The sequence below is a fragment of the Camellia sinensis genome, chromosome 2, assembly GCF_055761805.1.
Source record: "Camellia sinensis isolate YWXY chromosome 2, ASM5576180v1, whole genome shotgun sequence".
NCBI classification, from domain to species: Eukaryota; Viridiplantae; Streptophyta; class Magnoliopsida; order Ericales; family Theaceae; genus Camellia; species Camellia sinensis.
The window spans coordinates 54,490,045-54,513,794 of record NC_138962.1 but is presented as its reverse complement, the minus strand read 5'-3'; the positions used below and the strand labels follow the sequence as shown (position 1 = coordinate 54,513,794).

At 38.2% G+C, this 23,750-nt stretch overlaps 2 protein-coding genes across 2 annotated transcripts; one reads left to right on the top strand and one right to left on the bottom strand.

Moving 5' to 3' along the window:
* Positions 1-2,749: 2,749 nt before the first annotated feature.
* LOC114274656 (uncharacterized) lies at positions 2,750-5,964 on the top strand. Its single transcript, XM_082914450.1, has 3 exons — positions 2,750-3,209; positions 3,723-4,228; positions 5,339-5,964. The coding sequence occupies exons 1-3, from the start codon at positions 3,021-3,023 to the stop codon at positions 5,781-5,783; spliced, it is 1,140 nt and encodes a 379-aa protein (XP_082770576.1). The 5' UTR covers positions 2,750-3,020; the 3' UTR covers positions 5,784-5,964.
* A 179-nt stretch (positions 5,965-6,143) lies between these two features.
* LOC114274650 (Glycine cleavage T-protein family) lies at positions 6,144-22,917 on the bottom strand. The gene is made up of 12 exons (XM_028216619.2): positions 22,581-22,917; positions 19,916-20,017; positions 18,880-18,913; positions 16,502-16,575; positions 16,320-16,385; positions 16,161-16,225; positions 15,916-16,003; positions 15,738-15,803; positions 11,238-11,403; positions 10,676-10,759; positions 10,471-10,598; positions 6,144-6,588 (listed from the first exon to the last, which is right to left on the bottom strand). The coding sequence occupies exons 1-12, from the start codon at positions 22,845-22,847 to the stop codon at positions 6,403-6,405; spliced, it is 1,326 nt and encodes a 441-aa protein (XP_028072420.2). The 5' UTR covers positions 22,848-22,917; the 3' UTR covers positions 6,144-6,402.
* Between the last annotated feature and the right edge of the window lie 833 nt (positions 22,918-23,750).

Sequence of the window (23,750 nt, the reverse complement as noted above, 5' to 3'; positions counted from 1 at the left end):
ATTAAAAAGCCAACCCAGTTCCCAAACCAAGCCATAATATTATTCTAATGACATAATGTTGTGATATACTGTCATAGTAACTGATGAGCCATTGGATTTAGTGTTGGTATTTTCGAGACTTACATATATGAAAACGCTTTTAATTATTAGTAAATATCATTTTCCTCATCACTTATTGACCTCTCTTTAAGTATAAAAATCATACAAATATATCTTTTTTGAATGTGTTTTAGAAAATGAAAGTAATATATTTTTATAATTAAGAGAATCCAAATGTACAAGTTCATAAATGAGTAAGGTACAGTTATATTCACTAATAATTGAGAGGATTTTAATGTAATTAACCCTATTTTCAATTGAGCCCAAACTCAAAACTAATCGAACCAATTTACTCAAAAAGATTGGTTATCATTTATTCTATTTTGTTGTATGGAGAGTAACAAGTAGGGCTGTGCAAAATACAACTCAATTCGCTAAAACCATCCAATCCACACCAATCTATCCATTAATTGCAAATTAAATTTTGAAATTTATAATCCGTCTTCGAAATCGTTCCACTCCGCTATAATTAATACATATTTTTTTAATTTCTAATGAAATATTAAAGTAAAAATAAGTGATAATAATTTAAGATGCGAAATTTATTTCAAATTATATAATCACAATGTATATCAAGCTAAGGAAGGAAATCATCTCTTCCTTGGTAGTTGTGTATACGTTGTAAACTGCTCAAGTTAAAAAAATAAATAAATAAAGAATAAAAATCGCAATCTTCATCTGCATTGTAAATTTCTTGCAATCCTTTTTGTTTTATGATTGTATGAAAGGGTTCAAGAAAGTAGTTAGATAATTCGAAGATCCTTGAAGAACAATTTCGAATTCTCTAGAAGATGATGAGAGGCTTAAATTCTTCAATAGTCTCAACTCAAGAACACAAGAGTAAAGGAGATGATAGAGATAAAAGATTGGGTGAAGAAGAAGGCAAAGTGGCTAGAGAGAAAATAATGGCAAGGCTCTCCCATGGATCTCCCACTTTCACTCTCAAGGTTGATAATGGAGAAGGGAAATTAGTTCTTTCCCAAGAGTTAAATCTCCAAAATCCCTCCCTTGTAAAGCTATGGGTGGGTGCTATTTATAGGCACCTCATGATGTAGGATGGAGCCCATGTGCAAGGCACATGGGAAATATTCTCTCTAACCACCTTATCCGAGGAGGTGACCTCTCCGAGGATGAGAAGAACCCCGAAGAGGAGATCAACCCCTCGGCGAACCCTTCTTCTTAGCCACAACTAACCAATGATCCCCAATCATCCCAAAGGATCAGGGGTAGTCCCAGGGGACGTCCTGCCGCAAAATATTACCGAGTCTCATGGACCCCCCAAAGTCGTGCCACCTCGACCCGTGTATAGGCTAGTTTAACCAAAGAGTGAATTTATCTCCAATCACCGTCCTCAAGATCGGGTCCTTTGTTCGAACTCCATTACGCCCATGGTTCTGGTGCGTAGATCCCGGAAAGCTCTGAGCCCGCAAGTGTTCTGGGACTTATTAACGGAGCAGCTTCTAGATTACGTTTGAATCCATTCAAAGCCAATTGCTTCAGATCTCTAGATTCGTGGATTCGAATCCTTTCGAGTCCGAGTGCCTCGGATCTCTAGGATAGCTCAATACCCTTTCGAGTCCGGGTCCGAGTAAGTCTCTAAGTTCGTGGATCCGAACCCTTTCGAGCCTTAGAGCAATTTAGCCCGTTTAATGGCGATAAATCCGGACCCACTAATCTTGGGCTATTGGGCCTAATTAAGTTAGTGGGCTCAAATTAGCTCCTCTTACAATGACATTTCAATAAACAGTGCAAAATGACATTATTCATTAGTTGCAGAATGAAAAAGATGAAGGCTAATTATGGGTTATTGTAGATTGACTAAAACTTTTTTTTGAAGAAAGCTTATAAAATTCAAAAATTACGGGAGAGAAGTGAGATCCCTAAATAGTACTGCTCAAGGAAAGGGCTTGTAACTATGGGGAATATCGGAGGAGCATGTCCTACATATAAAATTTTAGAAAGAAAAAAGAAATGTACTAAAAATTAATTCCATAACACCTAGTTAAGATCAGTTAGAGACAAAAAAAAAAAAAAAAACAAACAAACAAACAAACAGAGAAGAACAAAAGCGCAACAACCGCAAACCAAAAAGAGTTACGTGATTCATTCCAAAACTAAGATTATGTCTATAGTTGTTATGGTGTCACTATAATTAGAAAGATTACCTAAGATACAAAGATAAATATCCCCTCAACTACATACACATAAAAATTAAGACAATAAGTCACCAGTGCAAAAATGTCAAAACTACCCTTACTCCAATAAACACAGTTGAATGATTAGTGTTTAGTACTTATCAAGATACACAATACCTAATATTTGCAAGTCTTAATTTTATCATTTTAAAGTAAAGGGTGGTCCACCAAGGTGGCTTAAAATTTTATAAATGCCTCTGTCACATCATTATTATAAAAAATTATATAAGAAAAAAGTTTTATTAAATATCTAAAGGAAGGCTAGCTCAGTTAACCAAATTCCTTGCACCTCAATAAGAGGCCAAGCATTCAAATCTTGTCACATGTAAAGTTTTCCTCCCAGGACTACAACTTAAAGTGCATCCCCAAAGATAAAATAGAATAAAAGAAAAGAAAATCACATATCTAAGATAGCACTTAGCAGGGTATAAAGATGAAGGAAATAAGCCCTAATTTTGATGGCATCATCCAAGAAGACCCTTTTTTTCTCAAAGAGCAAATCAAACAAAACAAAACACAAATCAAATGCCTAATAAAAGCTCCCCTAAAAAAAGCTTCATTGTTTGGCCTCATCACACACCTGGTTGGCCATAGACACCTCTCTCTCTAACTCTCCATATTCATCTCTCTCTCTCTCTCTCTCTCTCTCGTTTCCCGTCTCTGCATTCTCTTCCTTCCCCCTTTCCAACCTCTACTCTCTCTCTCTCTCAATTCTTCTCCTCCTCCATGGGAGATCCTTCACGTTCAGGGAATACAACAAATTTCTACAGCATCCTTGGAATCCCCAAAAGTGCATCCCTTTTAGATGTTACCAAAGCATACAAAACTCTTGTCATGAAATGGCATCCTGATAAAAATGAATCAAGTAAACCTGAAGCTGAAGACAAAATCAGAGCCATCAATGAAGCCTATAGAGTAAGGGGGGAAAAAAAACATGAATTTATTTGATCAACTTTATGTCCCTACCTCTTTATGTTAATTCATGCAAGCCATGCAAATTTATTTTTATATATATGCATACATTTAAACACACATGCACTCCTTAACTGCACGGGATTCTCTATTCCTAAATTTTTTCTCTCTATCTCAATGCACAGACCATCTCAAGATTTATGCATTTTGAGATTCTCACATGATAATAGTTAAAAATGCATTAAGATAGCAAGACAAATGAATTTCTCATTAACATAGCTGCAAATGCGTACACAAAAAGAACAGAATCTCTTGTTCGGATCTTTCTGTTCTCCTATCTTAAATATTCTTTTTGGAACACCATGAAGTTAAAAGAGACTCGACCTGTAGTAAAGAAAGTAACTTTGGACAGGGAATAGGAGAGCATCCGAATAGAAGATCCGGCCTCCAAAAAAAAAAAAAAAAGAACTTACGGGTACTCATTAGATCTGTTTCTTGATTGATAAAAAACATCAGGTACTAAGTATCAAGAAGAAAGAAGAAGAGTTTAAAATAATCGATGAGCCAACGACACCAGAAAGTTCATATCAGCACCATAAGAGTGCAGACGAGAGTTTCTTTTCTCAGCTTTCGCGAAGTGCTAGCCGGAGAAGCAACACCCCAACACCGGGTGGTCTCAGATCTTTGTCGAGAGACGACAGCTGGAGATGCACCACGCCAACACGGGGAGAATTCTATGGCTCCTTACCAAGAACTACAAGTGAAGGTATTGCCACCCCAAACACCCCTATGACCCCAAAAACCCCTACCACCCCAACAACACCTACCACCCCGACGGCAGGTTTCCAACCTTCACTGTCCAAAATCACAAGCCGGAGGGCCACCCCCATCATTTATTCACAGTCGACAGTTCGGAGGAAACCTCAGCCGATTTTGAAGAAGCTCGAGTGCACGCTCGAGGAATTGTGCCATGGATGTGTCAAGAAGATCAAGATTACAAGAGATGCCATCTCTGATGAGGGGTATGTGAAACATGTCAAGATTTTATTTTTATTTCATTTTTCATTTTTTTGAGAGAATCTTATCTGTAAACTTGGTAAAAACTTATTTGGGATCAAGTCTTACATAAACAAGTTAAACTTGAGCACATTTTAAAGCTCGCTAAGGTTTTAAGTCAAGACTTGCAATTCGATTTGATAAACATATATTCAATTTAAAAAAGAAAAAAGAAAAAATTAAACTATTCAAATTCGGCTTGATTAAATCTCGTTTGAGACAGGATCAAAAGTGAAACAAGTTGAGTTTGAATACATTTTGAAACTCGTTAAATTTTCAAACCAATTTTGAATAACTTCCTACATGGCTCAACTTGTTTACAACCCTATGTACCCAGAGTTTTTACCAACAAAAGTATTTCATATCTCACTGTATGGTGTAGCTTTAAATTTAGTGTGATGTGAATCACACCCGGGATAAATTTGACCCATACATTTCAAATTCTGAATACTTTTCTAAGCAAAAAATCCTAAGTATGTAGCATTATTGTAGAAGTTATTCCTTATGAAAAATACACGCTTGGTTAGAGAATTGTCTGTTACACGGTCTTGTGTAGAACTCACCCAAAAAGATAGCTATTAAGGTGAGGTGCCCTCATGCTTATATACTTAATATTACTTTAGTACTCAGGCGATGTGGGACTTCACTTCACGTTGTCTAGTTTCTATCCGTAGCCGAGTAATTGATACATAAACATACATGTATGTTAGAGCAACTCCATATTTTGCCTAATAAAAATACAAAAGAAAGTACATTATGTATTTATGTATTTTGTCTAGTGTGTACTCCAATAACACTCACTACTGTTAAAATTGGTTTTTCTAGCTTCTAAGGCTCTCCAAATATACCTAGCCTAGAGAGGATGCGGCAAATTGGTTACTGTGTTGTCTATCCTGTTGAAGCTCCATTCTGTGATGAGGCTAGACAAAATTCCTAAAATGCTCTAAATTTATCTTCAGCACGCCATTCCAGCATCCTTCCAAAAAATATTCTCTATTAAATTTTAGATAAATTTTAGCACTTTAATTAGATATGTAACCACCACTATACAATTGGAATGTCACTTCTGTTGACAGGTTGATTGTTCAAGAAGAAGAGTTATTGAAGATAAAAATAAAGCCTGGGTGGAAGACAGGAACAAAGATTACATTCGAGGGAAAAGGCGATGAAAGACCGGGTACTCTGCCAGCAGATATCATCTTCATGATCGACGAGAAAAGACATACAATTTTCAAGAGAGAAAGCGATGATTTGGAGCTCGGAGTTGAGGTCCCTCTGATCAAAGCTCTCACGGGTTGCTCCATTAGTGTCCCTCTGCTTGGAGGTGAGAAGATGACTTTGTCATTTGAGGATATCATATATCCAGGCTACGAAAAGATCATCCCCGGCCAGGGCATGCCGAAATCTAAAGAAGGAGGGAGGAGAGGGGATCTAAAACTCAAGTTTCTGGTCAACTTCCCTACAGATTTGACCGATGAACAACGATCAGAAGCTGTTAGTATTCTTAATGATTCGTCTTGATCATCATCAAAATCTTCTTTTGCTTTTTTTTTTTTTTTTTTAAACTTTTTCTTCTAATGTTTAAGGTATTTACATTAATTGCCTTACAAAATCATGTAAATGCATGTTAGCTCTAGACAGTAAGACTGATAGACATGTATAATGACATTACAAATGTGTCAATGGAAATCACATTCCCACACCTCCAATGAATCAGACATAAGGAATGAGAATCTCATCACCAGAAATCACATTACTACGAATAAAATTCACGTGTTCATGATTAACGTTTGGTTAGGCTAAAATTCTCTATTAAAAAATGATTTAACTTTTTTCAATATTATGAGACCCTCAATAATATGCTATAAGAAAGTAGGTTACTTGATGTTGAATCACAGAAAGCTTGAATAAACGCATATTTTTTAAAATATTATGAGACCATTAATAATATGCTATAAGAGAAAAAAATTAAATAAACCCATGCTCAATCCATCAAAGACAAGCTTAACAGCACTTGAAATCCTTACTTGTGCTGGAACTTCAATAACTGTTTGAAGCACAGAGGAACATCAAGCAGTGGACCCATATTTTCTGCTAAGAGCTTTTATGCTGCTCAAACTGATCCACAAGAATTTCCAAGTCAAGATGTCGAGCTCTTTGATGGTGGACACTGACGAGCAAGATAAGGAACTTCCACCACTGTCCCAACAATGTTGTCTCCCACAATCACAGTGTCACCTTCAGAAGCAGCTCGCCTTTTGATATAACCCAAACCAAAGTGCTCAGATTTGTTCCTTCCAGCTGCATAACTTGTCAGATTCCCAACCTACATGGGAAAAAATGAAACAAGGATGAGACAAAGAATTGAATTCAAGAATACCACCACTACCACCTCACCTACTCCACTAAACCTAACCCACTACACCACTACCACCTCACCTACTCCACTAAACCTAACCCACTACACCACTATCACCATCCACTACACACCATCCACTACACCTACATTTATATAAGGAACCATTTGTAATAGACATAAATATATCAATATAAATCAATCAATAATACAATTCTCTATTTCTCTTTATACATTAAATTTCTACATGGTATCAGAGCAAGGTTAAGCACTTAGTATTTTTCGTTTCACCGGCGGGCGGCAACCTCGCCTTGGCCGCCCGCCGGACCTCAACCTATTCCGCTTATTTTCTACACATACCTTCCCATCACTGCCTAAATCCTCTCTCTTGAGGCCAATGTGAATTCCTCTTCTTCATAATCTGCACTAACTGTGGCATCTTTTCCTGGGGCAAACTCTGCAACCCAAAAACAATGCCCAATAGAAGTATGCCAGCTGCTCCTTACCCTACTCCTGGAGCACTATTAATAGGTGATGCTTTCAGCATACGTCATCCTTTAACTGGTGGAGGAATGACTGGAGCCCTGTATAAGGTGTTTTGTGCATCTCCTGATCAAGCAAGGAAGGAAATGCGTGAAGCATGTTTTGATTATTTGAGCCTTGGAGGTGTGTGTTCAACAGGACCAGTGGCTTTACTCTCTGGTCTAAATCCTAGCCCATTGAGCTTGATACTCCATTTCTTTGCTATAGCCATATATGGTGTTGGCCGTCTCTTGCTACCATTTCCTTCCCCTAAGCGCCTGTGGATAGCAGCTAGATTATTTTTGGGTGCATCGGCTATCATTTTTCCCCTCTTTCTCTCACATGGGCTTGTCCCCTCTCTCTCCTCCGTTTGATTTCAAAATCCATTATTTTTATTTATTTTCTCCAAACCACTTTCCTTATTTCCCCCATCTTTCATTTTGATTTCAAATATATTTTTATTATTTCTTTCTTTATTTTTCTTTCACATTATTTTTTAATCTTTTTCAAATTCCATTCATAGCTTTGCACACCAAACCATCTTTTATTCATCTCAGGGATCAACCCCGATCACAATTTTAACAAAAAAAAAAAAAAAAAAAAAAAAACCACAACAACACAAACCACAACACCACAAGATTTGTTTTCTTTTCTGCAGACGGCCACCCACCGACCTCACTTTTTCGCCTATTCCGCCGGTCTTTTCTTCTTGCCTCCGTCCTGGGCGGCCCTTGACGGTGTTGCCTCCGTGTTTCCCACTCCACTGGGCACGATCACTCCACCCTGCTCCTCCACTACAGCATATGGCGGACCTCCAAATCGGAACATAACGGTGGCCTTCCGCTTCAGCTCCTTATTTTCCGCCTTTAGCACACTTATCTCTGCTCGCGCATCCTTATACATGCGTTGGAGCAGAGCCAGTTGGGCGTTTAACTGCTGCACCTCATTTGCCCTACTCTGCAGCCGGTTCGACAAGTTTGTAACCGCAGTCATGGTTTCCACACATGACTTCAATGTATACTGATTGGCTTCCACATCCGACTGCACTGCCATTCTTTGCTCCACAGACCGCATCGGAAAGTTCAATGGAGCAAACTCAGGGGCGTTTGGTTGAGGTTCAAGGGCAACCGCACCGGTTATCTCTCTTGTGGACTCGTTGAGGTCGGGAAAGAGAGTAAGCAGACCACGGGACGAAGAGGCCATATTCTGGGTAGCTGAACGGGAAGACGAGGCCATGTTATGGGTTGCTGAGTGTTTCAGAGAAAGGTTGGTTACAGAAGGGCAACAAAGTGTTACAGACTATTTTTTGGGCAACAGAGTGTTACAGACTATCTCTCTCAGCAAAAGGAACTATCTTTCTCAGCAACACGAAGGATTTTTCAGAGGTTTCTCTAAGTTTTTCTCTGCCGCAGCCTCTGCCTTCGTCTTGGTTATATAGCCAAGGCCGACACGCGTATCATGCGCCGCTCGGCGCTAGATGACAACACGGGCACGCCAACCAAGACACTCACGTGCCTCGCCATCATGTCCGGCACACCTTTTGATGGCACGCCTTTTTATGGATTGGGCACGCCTTTTGAAAAATTGGGCGCACCTTTTGAGGGTGCGACTTTTTAAGGGGTCCGACAAGACTCTGTAAACTGTCCCGACATTGATTCCGGTTAGCTCCTTCATGGGTCCGACAAGACTCTGTAAACTGTCCCGACATTGATTCCGGTTAGCTCCTTTATGGGTCCGACAAGACTCTGTAAACTGTCCCGACATAGATTCCGGTTAGTTTCTACAAGGGTCCGACAAGACTCTGTAAACTGTCCCGACATTGATTCCGGTTAGTTTCTACAAGGGTCCAGCAAGACTCCGTAAACTGTCACAACAACTGTCACAACATTGTCTGCTACAACGGTCCGCCATGACCCCATAAACTGTCTTCTACAACGGTCCGACATGACCCCATAAACTGTCTTCTACATCGGTCTGACACCACCATACAGTGTCCTCTACCACGTTATGACACCCCCATACAGTGTCATCTACAAAGTTATGACACCACCATACAGTGTCCTCTACAACGTTATGACACCACCATACAGTGTCTTCACCAACGGTCTGACACGACCATACAGTGTCTCCTATCCTTTTTTTTATGTATTTTCTTGTTTTGTTCCTCTCTTCAAACTCAAGTTGGTTAGTTTCTATCCTCCTTGAGTTTGCGGGGGGCTGTTAGAATTTACCATCACCTACCACCACTACCACCTCACCTACTCCACTAAACCTAACCCACTACACCACTACCACCTCACCTACTCCACTAAACCTAACCCACTACACCACTATCACCATCCACTACACACCATCCACTACACCTACATTTATATAAGGAACCATTTGTAATAGACATAAATATATCAATATAAATCAATCAATAATACAATTCTCTATTTCTCTTTATACATTAAATTTCTACAATAGCCTATAGGTTGTTTAGGATATTGTATTGTTTACAGGGATAAAATGTTGCCTTCTGAAGATTCTGAACATAGTTCAAGGAAACATGCAAGAAACTTTCATGACACAAATTCCCAAAAAAAAAAACACTGTAAGCAGTCCCAACAACTAAATGTACACCAACTTCAGGTTTCCCAATTCCAAGTTTCACCTTCAATATTCATTGGGTTTCTAATGCTAAAAACACCCTCCAATTAGTTTTTGGGATTATAGACAAATGAACACAAGCTACTGAGTTTAGGAGTTGTTTTTGATGCCGGTAATTGCACATAAAGAGTTGCTGGAACAACGCTCGTATGGAAGTTATAATATTGACCCTCCAAGTTAGTAAACCCAGAAAAAGGTCAAGTGGTCCTTATGAGCAAATACTAGTGGGACCATTTTGCCATATGTCCTCCATTCAAGAATAGCATAGCAGCACCAGAGGGCAACTACTTTTGGTTAAGAAGTAATTGTGTTCGAGAACAAGGGCAAGATAAAATTTCATAAAACAGCATTTTTCCTTACAAGGATGTATTGTTAGAAAGTTTTTCTTCTCTATCATTTCAAGTCTTGTGATCTGGAGATCTCTGCGGAGATGGATATGGAAACCCATAGCAGATGGGTGAAGAATATAAGGAGCGGAAGGAAAGAAATTTTTTTAGACAATTATAAAAAAGGAAAAAAGAAAAAAGAAAGAAAAGGTAGAATGCCTTTGATTGCCGCAATCCCATTTTTTCCCAAGTGACAAGACAGGCTTTTCTTGGTGGTTGAAAATTTCCGTCTTCCTTGACCTCACTTTTTACAAGTTAGTCAACTCAAAAATAGAGGATGAATAAGTCATACCTTTTTTGTGTCCACAGTGATGGGACTGCCTGGTTCCACTGGTGATGATAAACGAATTCCCCACAACCTCTGCTTGATGCCATCATATGTTACGAGTCTAGAAATTGTTTCTTGTCCCTTATAACAACCTAAGGAGACTTCATGATTCAGATCAACCATCACAATATTTATCTGAGCACATATTTTATGGAAGGAAAGGAGGCACCTTTGTTCAGAGAAATGGCATTCCACAAACCAGCCTCCAGAACATTATATTCATTAGTGAGCTCTTTACCAGGAGCTGGCCTTCCTGCACACATTAGTTGGTCCAGCTTGATCACATAAATCAACAGAGCAAAGAATATCGGGAATATAAAATGAGACCATGTCTTCAAACTTCAAAGTAGTTTAATCTGGAATTATTATCATTCTCTTTTTCTTGCACCACTATGACCTCTAGCAATTGAAAGATCCATATTTTCTTTTCTATTTCATTTTTATAAGCCAGCATTCCACAGAGATACTGGGTTATTTTTAAGTCATCACCCATCAGTACAAGTTGGTTATGTTAGCCAGACCATGGCATGAATCCACTACAACTAGTCATCTCGAAAAACACATTACAGTGTCAATGCACACACAGATAAACGCATGAAGGTTAAGAAATTTGCACAACTTGAAGAAGACCGCCAACTATAAATCAAAAGTGGTTTGAAGAAGCCAAATAAGAAATGAAAAATGTTCAAATCTAATAGAAAGCATGTGAAGCACTTATAATATTTAACAACCTTGAAAAACCCTGAATGTTTCCCATGCTTTAGAACCCATCGGAATTGCACCTCGACTTAGAAGAGTTTTCCAGACAGATCCGGCAGCAGCAGGGGACATCAACAGTGAAAACCCTTTTTCAGATATAATATTTCCCACTGCTACAGTTACTGGCATCCCATTCACCTGCAAATGGAAAAACTTTGATCTTATACATCTATTCATTGAATAGCTTTACTATCTTTGGCCACTTATTCCAACTTCCACCAGTAGACTGACTATGCATGTGAAGGAAGAATTCCTATAGAACAATAAAGTTCTCTTTGGTAAGACTTTTCAAAGCTGATGCTATATGCAAACCCTGTATAGAAGATAGAAAAGCTCTCACTTAACTAAACAGAAAATCTAGTGTAACTGAAGTAAAGTAGGGGTAGAAAATGAGTGAACAGTTTAGTTGACTGCAGAACATTCCTAAAAAGGTTGTACCTAATGCACAAGGTTCCTGCTTACAGCAAGGTCTGGAGAGGAAGTAGGTATGTAGCCTTTCCCCCACCTTTTTATGGAGAAGTCAATTCTCATGACTCAAACCTGTGCCACAGCGCTGAGAGTGTATAACTGTTAATGTACACCTCCTACACCACTAAAACCTACCACTACCACTACACACCTCCACTACTACTCCCAAAACCTCTCTATATATAGGACTTGTAATATACAGATACAAATATCAATAAATACAACAATCTTGTAACAATATCATTTTCTCTTACATGGTATCAGAGCTATAGGTTAGCTCTTGGTGATCTTCACCTTCCGGCGGGCGGCAACCTTGCCTTCACCGCCCGCCGGACCCCAACCATGCTTATTGAAACCTCCATCAACTCCATTACCTTCTGGTCCATCATCTCCAACGGCAGGTTCTGCAAGTTCAGCCAACCTCCATGGCTCTTCTAGCTCGAAACTCACATCGAATGGCCCTAGTCGCATCACAGAGATCAGCAACAAACCTGTCTCACCTCGCTTTCGATACAGTTCACAACAACCCATCAGATCTATCTTCTTGGCTCGAATCCATGATCACCGAGCTCAACCCTCTTCCTGAATTTCCCTCTGCAATAGCGTCAGAAACACCCAATCCCAAGCATTGGAAGAAACAAAACCTCTTCTTGGAAGTACCCACAAGAAGATTACATGTCTCTCCTCATTCGTTCCAATCAAGATGCCTCCAACCCCAACACCCACTCCCAAGAAAGTGAATTTCGTCCTCACACCAAGCCCTTCCGATGCCAGAACAATTGGGTCTCCAGGACCCTCCTCAGCCAGAGGCAAATCGGGGTTCAAAAATCTTCTACCGAAACTGAGCTTCAAGGCTCGGCGTTCTCAGTCCGACGCAGAGAGAGCTACTGCACATCCAGTAGTTGAAGCTTCGTCTCCATTGCCTTTACCGCAAGAGAAGCCTTCTATCTCGAGGTCATGGTCGCTTACCAGAATTTTTACTCCCAGGATGAAGAGTACAACATCTTCTCTACCTGTTACTCCAGTTGGGCAATCGAATCCGGAATCAATTGGTGGCGAAAACCTTGGAGGTTTAGTCAATTTGAATACAAAAGGAGCCCCTCCGAAATACCACCGCAACAACCGGTGGCGGCCCACTTAACCATCGCAACAGCCAGCGGTTCCTCCAGCTCAAACGGTAATGGTGCAAATTGCAGTAGCAGTGTGTTTGCAAGTATATTTGCATCATCAACACCGTGTTTCTCCAGTAGCCTGGCAGCATGCATCTTTGTTTTCCTCTTTGATTTTGGCCCCTCTCCTCTCTCGGTCTCCGATCACACACAGATCACACACAGCAGACTCACGAGGCACTCTCCCTCTCTCTCACTTTACTTTTTCACACCCACTTGCCTCGGCTTTGATCCAATGGGACAGATCACACCCACACACTCACACATGCACCTCTGATTTTTTTTTTTAATCTTTCCACCTTTTCCTTTTTTATTTTTTATTCTTCAACTCACGTGGCCTGTCTCTTCCTGATTTTTCTTTTCTTTTATCATCATCACCTTACACTCATCATTTCTCCCACATTTCTTTTAATATAAAATCATAAAATCAATTATAAATGAAATTATAAAATCAATGGGGAACAGGTTGACAAAAGAAAAGTTTAAAAAAAAAAAAAAAAAAAAAAAACACAACACACAAATCATACACCAAAACACACCACACATCGTTTTATTCCTGACAGGGAATTAACCCCCATCACATTTCTACACAAAAAAAAAAAAAAAAAAAACAAAAACAAACAACAACACAAGCTTTGTTTTCTTTTCTGCAGCGGCCATACATCGACCTCACTTCTTCTCTACTCTGCCGCCGGTCTTTTCTTTTTGCCTCCGTCCTGGGCGGCCCTTGACGGTGCTGTCTCCGTGTTTCCCGCTCCACTGGGCGTGATCACTACTCCCTGCTCCTCCACTGCAGCATATGGCGGCCCTCCAAAACGGAACATCACGGTGGCCTTCCGCTTCAGCTCCTTGTTTTCTGCCCTTAGCACGCTTATCTCTGCTCGCGCATCCTTATACATGCGTTGGAGCAGAGCCAGCTGGGAGTTTAACTGCTGCACCTCATTTGCCCTACTCTGCAGCCGGTTCGACAAGTTTGTCACCGCCGTCATGGACTCCACACATGCCCTCAAAGTATACTGATTCGCCTCCACATCCGTTTGCACTGCCATTCTTTGCTCCACAGACCGCATCGGAAAGTTCAACGGAGCAAACCCTGGGGCGCCTGGTTGAGGTTCAGGGGCCACCGCACCCGTTATCTCTCTTGTTGACTCGTTGAGGTCGGGAAAGAGAGTCAGCAGACCACGGGAAGACGAGGCCATTTTCTGGGCAACAGAGTGTTACAGAATATCTCTCACAACAGAGTGTTACAGACTATCTCTCTCTCAGCAATCTCAGCAAAACGACCTCTCTTTCTCAGCAAAACGAAGACTTTTTCAGAGGTTTCTCTCAGTTTTTCTGTCTCAGTTTCTGCCTCCTCCGCTTCGGTTTATAAAGACCATGACACAGAGGCAGCCACGCGCATCGCGCGCCTTTTGACGCCGACAACCTGGCACGCCTTTTCATGGCACGCCTTTTGATGACACGCCTTTTGAGGGTGCGGGCACACCTTTTGAGGGCACGACTTTTGAGGGCTCGCTATCTACATCCATGTATATTTTTTTTTGGGCAGCCTATCTACACACTCATACAGTGTCTTCCACACCAGTTAGCTTTATCAATCCCTTTGTTTCAACCTCAAATAGGTTTCTATCTTCACACCTATTTGAGTTTGAGGGGGGGTTATACACAGTATCATGTATAAGTCGCTCATGGCGCACTGTGCACCACCACAACCTCTGCTTCAACGGTCCGACATGACCCCATAAACTGTCTTCTACATCGGTCTGACACGACCACACAGTGTCTGCTACATCGGTCCGACATGACCCCGTAAACTGTCTTCTACATCGGTCCGACATGACCCCGTAAACTGTCTTCTACATCGGTCCGACATGACCCCATAAACTGTCTTCTACAACGGTCCGACATGACCCCATAAACTGTCTTCAACAACGGTCCGACATGACCCCGTAAACTGTCTTCTACAACGGTCCGACATGACCCCGTAAACTGTCTTCTACAACGGTCCGACATGACCCCGTAAACTGTCTTCTACAACGGTCCGACATGACCCCATAAACTGTCTTCTACAACGGTCTGACACGACCACACAGTGTCTGCTACAACGGTCCGACATGACCCCGTAAACTGTCTGCTACAACGGTCTGACACGACCATACCGTGTCTCCTATCCTGTTTTTATTTATCAGTTTACTTTCCTGTTTTGTTACTCTCTTCAAACTCAAGTTGGTTAGTTCCTATCCTCCTTGAGTTTGAGGGGGGCTGTTAATGTACACCTCCTACACCACTAAAACCTACCACTACCACTACACACCTCCACTACTCCTCACCCACTCCACCTACCACCTCCACTTTACCTACTACCACCACCCACTCTACACCTACTACTCCCAAAACCTCTCTATATATAGGACTTGTAATATACAGATACAAATATCAATAAATACAACAATCTTGTAACAATATCATTTTCTCTTACAATAACACTTGTCATTGCTCCCGGTCACAACCTCCACCATAGGACATACCTAAGATACACTATTTAGGCTGAAGACCTAAAAAAGAAGAGGATGTTGCCTAATCAGAATGGAACAGAAAAGGAGTTGCTTTTGCAGTTGGATGTGCCTACTGGATATAAATGTCAAGAGTGAAGGGAAGAAATCTTAAGAAGATTTAAGACCACTCATTCATAAACCAACTCTACTCATGTCGACTTCCAAGTAAATATGCGATGCTTCAAAAAACTGAACATTTCTTACAAATATGCTGCCAAAAAAATCAAACAAATAATTCTCATAAAGGTGTATGACCGATCAGGGCAACTTTGAAGATTACAGTATAATGCTTATGTGATCCGTGTGGTTGTCCAACAAGGTCACCAAGATTTAAACCCACCATTACCTGTTTGCATACAATGTACAAGCACAATGTCAACATAATCAGATAAGTCAAAACCAGTAGGACGAAGAACAAAATAAAATAAAATAAAAAACCAAACTCACAACATCCATACTTGGTTGCTTTTGGGTCCCACCAGTACAAACAAGCATGTTTGCTTAGTGATGTCCTGAATTTCTACTTTGTCAGCAAAAAATATGTACCTAGAAATTAAACAAGCATCCACATGTACAACGATAAGAAGACTGATAAACCAAGTATTATACAAGAAAATGGAGACAATCTGAAGAGAATTAGTCAGAATCATACAGGGAAAATCAACAAAAAAAAAAAAAATGTACAAGAATATTATAAACATACTTCTCAAGCATTTCAATTATGCTTCCACTGGACACCGGTGAGACCACCAACATAACAGAATTTCTCTGTGTGTAAAATTTAAGGGGAAAAAAATTACATAGAGAACATTACCAACATAGAAAAGCCAACTATATACAAGAAAGATGGCATGAGGATTACCATAATCCATGCATGGGCAATATCTATTGTACGAGCTGTAGGTGTCACAAAAACTGTGTCACATCCCTACATATTAGAACAGTTTAAATCCTCAATTTAGAATAAATTTAAAAAAAAAAAAATCAAATTTCGTTTAATAGAAAAAGCTATGAGCTTTAGTGCCCAATTCCCTAGGAGCTGACCTGTCCTTCATGAAGACTTTCAAAGTTTGCTGTACTTTGGTTGTGGAGGAAATGAATGCGATCTTCTCCACTGACTTCATGTCAATTTAACTAAAAGATGTCAGAATGAAAGGTAAAATTAAAGCTTTAAACTAATGCACAATGCACCTCCTGTTCTGCATGCTTCACTGAGATTTAAGTTGAAAACCATGAAGTCTCATCAAGTCCAAAAAGCAAAAGCATCAGAACTCTCGTATATTACAAACACTAACTTGGATGCAAAGCAACAAACTGATAATACACAAACACATAAGAGAACACTCGAACTAGATCTCCATGAACTGAAGTGCTAGAGAATATTACTACATTAGCATTCTCTAAACTAGCAAATATATTACAAACACTAACTTGGATGCAAAGCAACAAACTGATAATATACAAACACATAAGAGAACACTCACACTAGATCTCCATGAATGGAAGTGCTAGAGAATAGTACTACATTAGCATTCTCTAAACTAGCAATTGTAGCAGCAGGTGAGTTCAAAATTGACTACTAAACACTCAAAATTGCTTTCTTTTATTGTTTGATACAGTACCACTAACTTAAAGGTGGATGAACTATAACTTATGGTTACAAACCTGCCAGTACGATTTCCCTTCATGTTTGTTGCAATTCAAATTAAAAGGATCAAGAGTAATCAATTGTTTATTTGTCTGTCATCTAGAATTTAATATGCACTGGACCACGTGAAAAATTCCACAACCCCCATCATAGGGTACCATTTGAACACATGATGGGAAAATGACATCCCTTAAGTGATCATGGAATCCATTCAAACATGTGATGTGAAAACTACCTAAAGGCTCTCTTGCTCTTTTAACAGTGTGAACATCTGTGTTCCAGAAAAAGAAAAGAAGACAGAGATGATGAATTTTTATCTTTGTTCATTTGCTAGTAAGATGCTTTAAATTTCAAAATTTATTTAAACTGTCAACCTCACAAGTCACAAAACTTTAGATTGCAAATCTAGAAAATCCAGGGCCCAGGCTAATTCTCTTCTTCTCCTCTTTATCAATAACCTTCGCAATGCAAACCTGTAAATGATAAGGGATTGGCGTTCCCACCTTTTTGAAGAGGTTTAAGCTTACCTAAATCTTCCTTGTTGACCAGGATTTATCTGAACTGAAAACTGCAAGAATATTTTTGGAACGAATTTGAAATCCTATAGAAATGGTGACTATGTTTAAGTGCTCTATTGCATTATTAATGTGTCCAGTTTCCATTTTGACTAAACATCACTCTGTTTGTCAAAAATTAGGAGAAAAAAATAACAGAAAACAACAGTCTGCTGACTCCCTTTTCTCTACTTGGGAACTGAGCAAGGTGACCTACTTCCAAAAAGAGTAAGCATACTTCTGAATTTACAAACCGAGTAACATCTAGTAAATCCTCCCAATTACATGATTCTTCACAATGTGTCAGTTCATAATTTCCTTCAAAGATTGAGGTGAGTCATGAGATACTGTTTCAATCAACTGTGATGACTGCTTTCAGATGATACCAGCAGTGCCTACTCTCTATCCAATTCACTTATCAAATATGCTACAAAAACCAATAATGAAAGGTATTCTAAAACCTCAAACATAAACATTGAGTTAATAGAGAGCAGGCTTCTTTGCTCTCTATTATACTTCCTTTACTTTGGTGGTTGATGTTCTTGGCAGGATAGTGGATCATGAGATAGCTCTGGATTTGAGAGCAGGTTTCTTTGCTCATCTGCACCTCGACTATCATTCCATCTTTCTCAAGATGAAAATAAAATTATCAACCTCAATCTTATTGTAAAATGTTCTGAGAAAGTCTTGAGTAAGATGTGAATTTGAGCAAACTGGGACCAACTTGGAGGATTCCAAAATTCCAAACAGATAATGTCAGCCAGCCAACTCCAGGGGTGTAGCAATGTGACTACCCTAGCAGTACCAGTCTTCCCTTGAAAAAAAACACAAGGGCAGAGGAGCTTTAGGCTTCTCTTGCTTAAAAGCTAGAAAACACTAAATCCGGTGGTCCAGGTAGAAAAAGTGGACTATGTAGGAAGGAGCATCACACATTCACGCTCATTCAGCCGTCACTGCCAACAGTCCGGGGTCTTAGAGTCCAAATCCTTTTTTCTTTTTTCTTTTTTCTTTTTTAGTAAGTAATGTAAAGTTCCCACTGTGTAAGTTTTTAGTTCATTTGAGTTTCCATGTTCTTTTCTCCATCTTTAGGGGACAAAGTATCTGAACAATGTACTTTATCTTAGCATGATCATTTCCTAATAAAGATCGTTACATGAAAAGAAAAAGTAAAAGATAAGGTGATTTTTCATTGATAAGAAGTGCAAGAGGGAAATTTTTACCTCTTATCCGGCCAAAATGTGAAAGGTCCACAACCTAAAACATCAGATGTCATGAAAAACTTTTAATCATTCAGCCAACCAGTTCTGACACATCTATCCAGTCTAATAAAACATGCATCCAATGCCACTAAAGTTGAGTTCCAGTAAGTTCACATTCAAGTTGGATAAGAAAAGGAATTTTATCATTTTAAGAAAGAGAAATAGAATCCAATGACAAAAGCAAAGAAAAAAGCAACCAATATAATGAAATTGGTTCCATTTTTACATACAAATTTGAAAGGTAAGCAAAAACCAATCAAGGGATTGACTTTTGATATAACTGTCTTGCAACAAATCCTTGATCTATAGAAACTACAGGGGTCTAAGATTTATGAATAGATGCATTTCTAAACATAGAGAATCAAATTCAGTGATCCATGAGCCAGCTCCTCAAAAATGAATTCAAATCAATTCCATGATAACTCCTACCAAGGTCAATACTAACAAACAATAATTTTCTCATCACACACACAGACACACACATATATTTCTAAAAGATAGCACAAATATGCCATTTTGATATCAATTTGTCTATCCAAGTTTCAGATATCCCCAGTTGCCATGATTGACGTTAGACCTAATGACAACTACATGTTGGCATTATGTAACATAACTATACCAACAAAGTTCAAGAACTACATATTATTTGATGACAACTCCGGTATTTTGCATTGAATGTTGAATTAAAAAAAAAAAGCAGTCTCATCCAAGAGAGGATCTCAAAATTGGACTGAGCTAGCATTAAAAGCCAATTTCATATGGTTATCTTTCTAATCTTTACTACTCAAGCTTTTGTGCATAAGCCTTTATGTGTTGCGCTCAAGATTCCAGCATTAAAAAATGTGAAGGCAGGAGATTCAGACATCTTAAGTCCAGAATTGAAATACCATCCAATATTTGACTCAAGACAACCACATTATTAACAAACAACTACAACAAAGCTGTGTAAGGGATGAGGTTTACATATCCAAGATTTTTAGATAAACTAGTCACACACCACAACACCATTTTCAACCGCATCCAATGCCTCATCATCATTGTCAAATGTTTCAATTATCCCATCTTCCGATATTTTTGCCCCCACAACCGTCACAGTGTCCTGCAGAGACCAAGCCAATGAAATTGAAGGGCGTGAAGTAAATTAAAGGAGCAAGAGCACCACTAAACTTATGCAGTAGAATTACAGAAAACACAGTAAGCACGTCAAAACAGCTAATGTGGTACCTGAATCCTTAATAACATTTGTTTATGTAACTAAAACTATGAAAAGAAAACATGCAAGGGAGCAAAGAAGTCATTCTTCAGCAATCCAAATAAAGGTATACTTGTACAAAAAGTTACCAAGTATGGTACGTACCACTAGTATGAGTGATACCAAATAGGCTGCGTTGATATACACAAGCTACAGTTAACAAATACCATTCTACTTTACATTCTGTAGTCGGATATTTGAGATCATCAATACATAGATTGGCCTTAGGCTATGTTTGAATGGAAATGTAATTCCAAATCCTCATGATTCTAATGTTTGGAATGGAATAGAATAGAAACGTAATTCTTGATTATGCACTGCACCAAGAATCACATTCCCAAACTGAATAGAAATTTGATCCCCACCCCGCCCTATGATAACCTCATATTCCTTGAGGAATTGGACTATTTAAGAGTAAAAAAGTTAGTTGGGCCCACAATTTTTAAATTTTTATCATTTTAGATAGTGAATTAATTTCTAACCAAACCAAATACATGAATAGCATTGGCATTGGAAATCTATTACTGACAATGTGATTCTTGGTAATGTGGTTCATATTCTCTCCACTTGATTCTTGCCATCCAAACATAGCCTTTTCAAATTTCTTCCAGTTTATTTATTAACTTACTTATTTGTATGGTAGTTCTCAAGCTATTGCTGGTCATAACAATCTGGACGCAAATTGCATTGTATCTATACCAAGGTTCTGAAAAGCGGTTGCGGTCGCCGTAACGGTGGCGGTGGCGCGGTTGCGGTTGCTAGGTGTAAAAGCCGTAGCGTAACGGTTGCGATAACCAGTACCGTGAATTTTTTTATTTTTCGCACAATTTAAAAAAAATTTATTGATACGCACATTTTTTTTCCATAATCATATTTATGGGTTTTAAAATAAATATTGATCAATTTTTATAAATTTTTAAGTTTGATCCAATATATTTCAAATTTTTAAATCACTATAAACTGAGTTTTTTACATTTTATTTTAATAATTAATGACTTTATATTATACAAAAAAATCAATCACTAACTATTATATATAAGATAAATAATGACAAAAGTAAGAGAATAAATAAAAACCTAAATATATATATATATATATATATTAATCAAGCCAAATAGATAATGACCACACTTATTATTATTATTATTATTATTATTATTATTATTATTATTATTATTATTATTATTATTTTCAAACAATATATAGATAGATACACACAAACAAAATGGTTGAGTGATAGCAGCTGAATAAAATAGCATAGGTCTCACAACTTCAACAAATCAATAACATGTTCTTCATCTTCCCTATTCTCTCTCTCTCTCTATTTCTTGTTCCTCCATCTTCCCTCTTCTCTCTCTATCTCTCTTGTCCCATTTTCAACTCTTTTTTTTTTTTTTGTGTTTTTTCGAAAGAAGCAATTTGGAACCATTACGTAATGGTGCGTAACAGGCCGTTACGGCCGTTATGGCACCGTTATGACCGCTATAACAGCCGCTACGGCCGATACACCTGTGAATCTCAATCACATTGCAAAAGCGGCCGTAACGGGTGGCGGTAACTAGCACAACCGTTACGTAACGGTTGCGGCCGCTTTTTAAAACCTTGATCTATACTAATATATAAAGGGAGAAACCCCTCTTTTGAAGCTGTGTCAATGTTGTCTACGCCAAAATTGCCCTAAGAAAATTCACAAATTTTACTTTCCATGACTTGTATATTTATTTGATGGGGAAAATATGGAAAGGAATCACTTTTAAATAACTCCCCATTGGAAAATTCTATCTACGCACCACACATTGTCTCAGTGCACACCATTTTCTAATTTTTTTAATTACACTTGTGTCTCTTAATCAAATTACTCTATTGGACAAAACTCCAAAATCAAATCTCACGATACACACCACCAACCACCGACACTGCCGCGACCTCCTCACTCCTTCACCACAATGGCAATCTCCTCCACACTCTATTGGTCACACCATTAAAGTTCCATGTTTAAAATTCAATATTCTAAATTAGGAATATTTACGAAAACTTCAAAAGATGATTGAATTTAGCCTTGGAGTTGGAACTAATTCAATTTAAAATCCACTAACTGAGGCTTATGAGAGCAATCCCAATCTTCCAATCAGTAGAAAATCAAACCAAGATTTCATTAAATGTCAACAAGTAGTTAATGAAAAATATAGTAAAAATAGGGGGAGAAAATTAATAAATTAGAACCATCCGTTTTAGAATCTTAATTTCTATCCAATTGAAGTCACTCAAAATTCAATTAGTTCATCAATTCGTTAAACACACAGTATTAACAACATCAACATCAACGGATATGTATGTGTGTGTGTGTGTGTGTGTGTGTGTGTGTGTGTGTGTGTGAGAGAGAGAGAGAGAGAGAGAGAGAGGTGCTTACGAGGAGGTCGTGATCGATGGGATGAGGAGAGAGGTCGAAAGGCAAGGCAGAAGGAGGGGTGAGAGAGGAGGAGGAGGAGGAGAGGAGGGTTTTGGTGGTAGTCGATGAGAGAGAAAGTTTGTGAGTCCGAAATGCATAGTTAGGGGAGGGACGACGAGAGCTGATCGACGACCATGGAAGCGAGAGGTTTGACTGTGGTGGTGGTGGTGGTGGAGAATAATGGAAGGAGTAGTAGCCATGGCAGCTTCTAGTTGCAGCATTAGCCATCTTTCCCACTAGTGCTTCAACTTCACTCACTCATTGTCCATAAATTAGTCCCATAATAATTTTAAAATTAAATAATAATGGCATAATTTTACAAGTCTTGAATTTTGTAATTGGTATAATAGATGAAATCCTAATTTTGAAATAATAATATTATAACATAAGTTTATATATTAATTAGCCTCCATTTGGAAAGTAGATTGGCTTTTTGACTATTTTAGTCTGGGCTATTTTAGCCTGATTTGGGAAGGGTTTTTTTGAATTTTTTGACTTGGAAGGGTTTTTTGACTTTTTTTGTGAGAAAGGATTGTAATGATTATGGGTTGGATTTGATATTTTATTTTTTGTGGCTAAAATAGCCTATTTTATTTTTTGTAGCTATTTTAGCCAAAAAAGCCTGACTTTTTTCTTCCCAAACGGAGCCTTAATATATCAATTGATACATGTAATATTTTACTTATATTAATTAGTACATATAGAACCATCGATTTTTTTAATTAAAAGATGATAGGAAAAAAACTAATAAAGTTTGCATCATTTTTAAATTTTTTATGAAAAATATGTAAAACAATATAATTAATAGAAAAGAATCTTTCACTTTCTAATATTTGTTGATTTTTTAATTTTTTAAATTTTTTTTTTGACTTTCAAGCTATTTTGTTAATATGTCAAAAGAGGCCCTAGTAGTGTTTTGAGAAATTAATAAAAAAATTGATTTTTAGACTTTTTTATGACTTTTTCAACTTTTTTATATAAAAGAATAGAGAAGTGATGTAATTTAAAAAAATTACAAAGTCAAAAAGTTGACTTTTTACCATGTTGCCAAAACACCACTTAATATTTTATATAATATATTTATATTTATTTATTTATTTATATATATATATATTTTATGTTTTGAACTGT

What these genes read in the sequence shown, in the direction of transcription:
- LOC114274656 (XM_082914450.1), top strand. Translation starts at nt 3,021, where the DNA reads ATGGGAGATCCTTCACGTTCAGGGAATACAACAAATTTCTACAGCATC. An exon ending in CCATCAATGAAGCCTATAGA is followed by an intron (nt 3,210 to 3,722) that starts GTAAGGGGGGAA and finishes AAAAAACATCAG; the next exon opens with GTACTAAGTATCAAGAAGAA. An exon ending in GATGCCATCTCTGATGAGGG is followed by an intron (nt 4,229 to 5,338) that starts GTATGTGAAACA and finishes TTCTGTTGACAG; the next exon opens with GTTGATTGTTCAAGAAGAAG.
- LOC114274650 (XM_028216619.2), bottom strand. Translation starts at nt 22,847, where the DNA reads ATGGCTAATGCTGCAACTAGAAGCTGCCATGGCTACTACTCCTTCCAT. An exon ending in ATAATTGAAATGCTTGAGAA is followed by an intron (nt 16,004 to 16,160) that starts GTATGTTTATAA and finishes TTTAATTTCTAG; the next exon opens with GTACATATTTTTTGCTGACA. An exon ending in TGCCATTTCTCTGAACAAAG is followed by an intron (nt 10,599 to 10,675) that starts GTGCCTCCTTTC and finishes AAGTCTCCTTAG; the next exon opens with GTTGTTATAAGGGACAAGAA.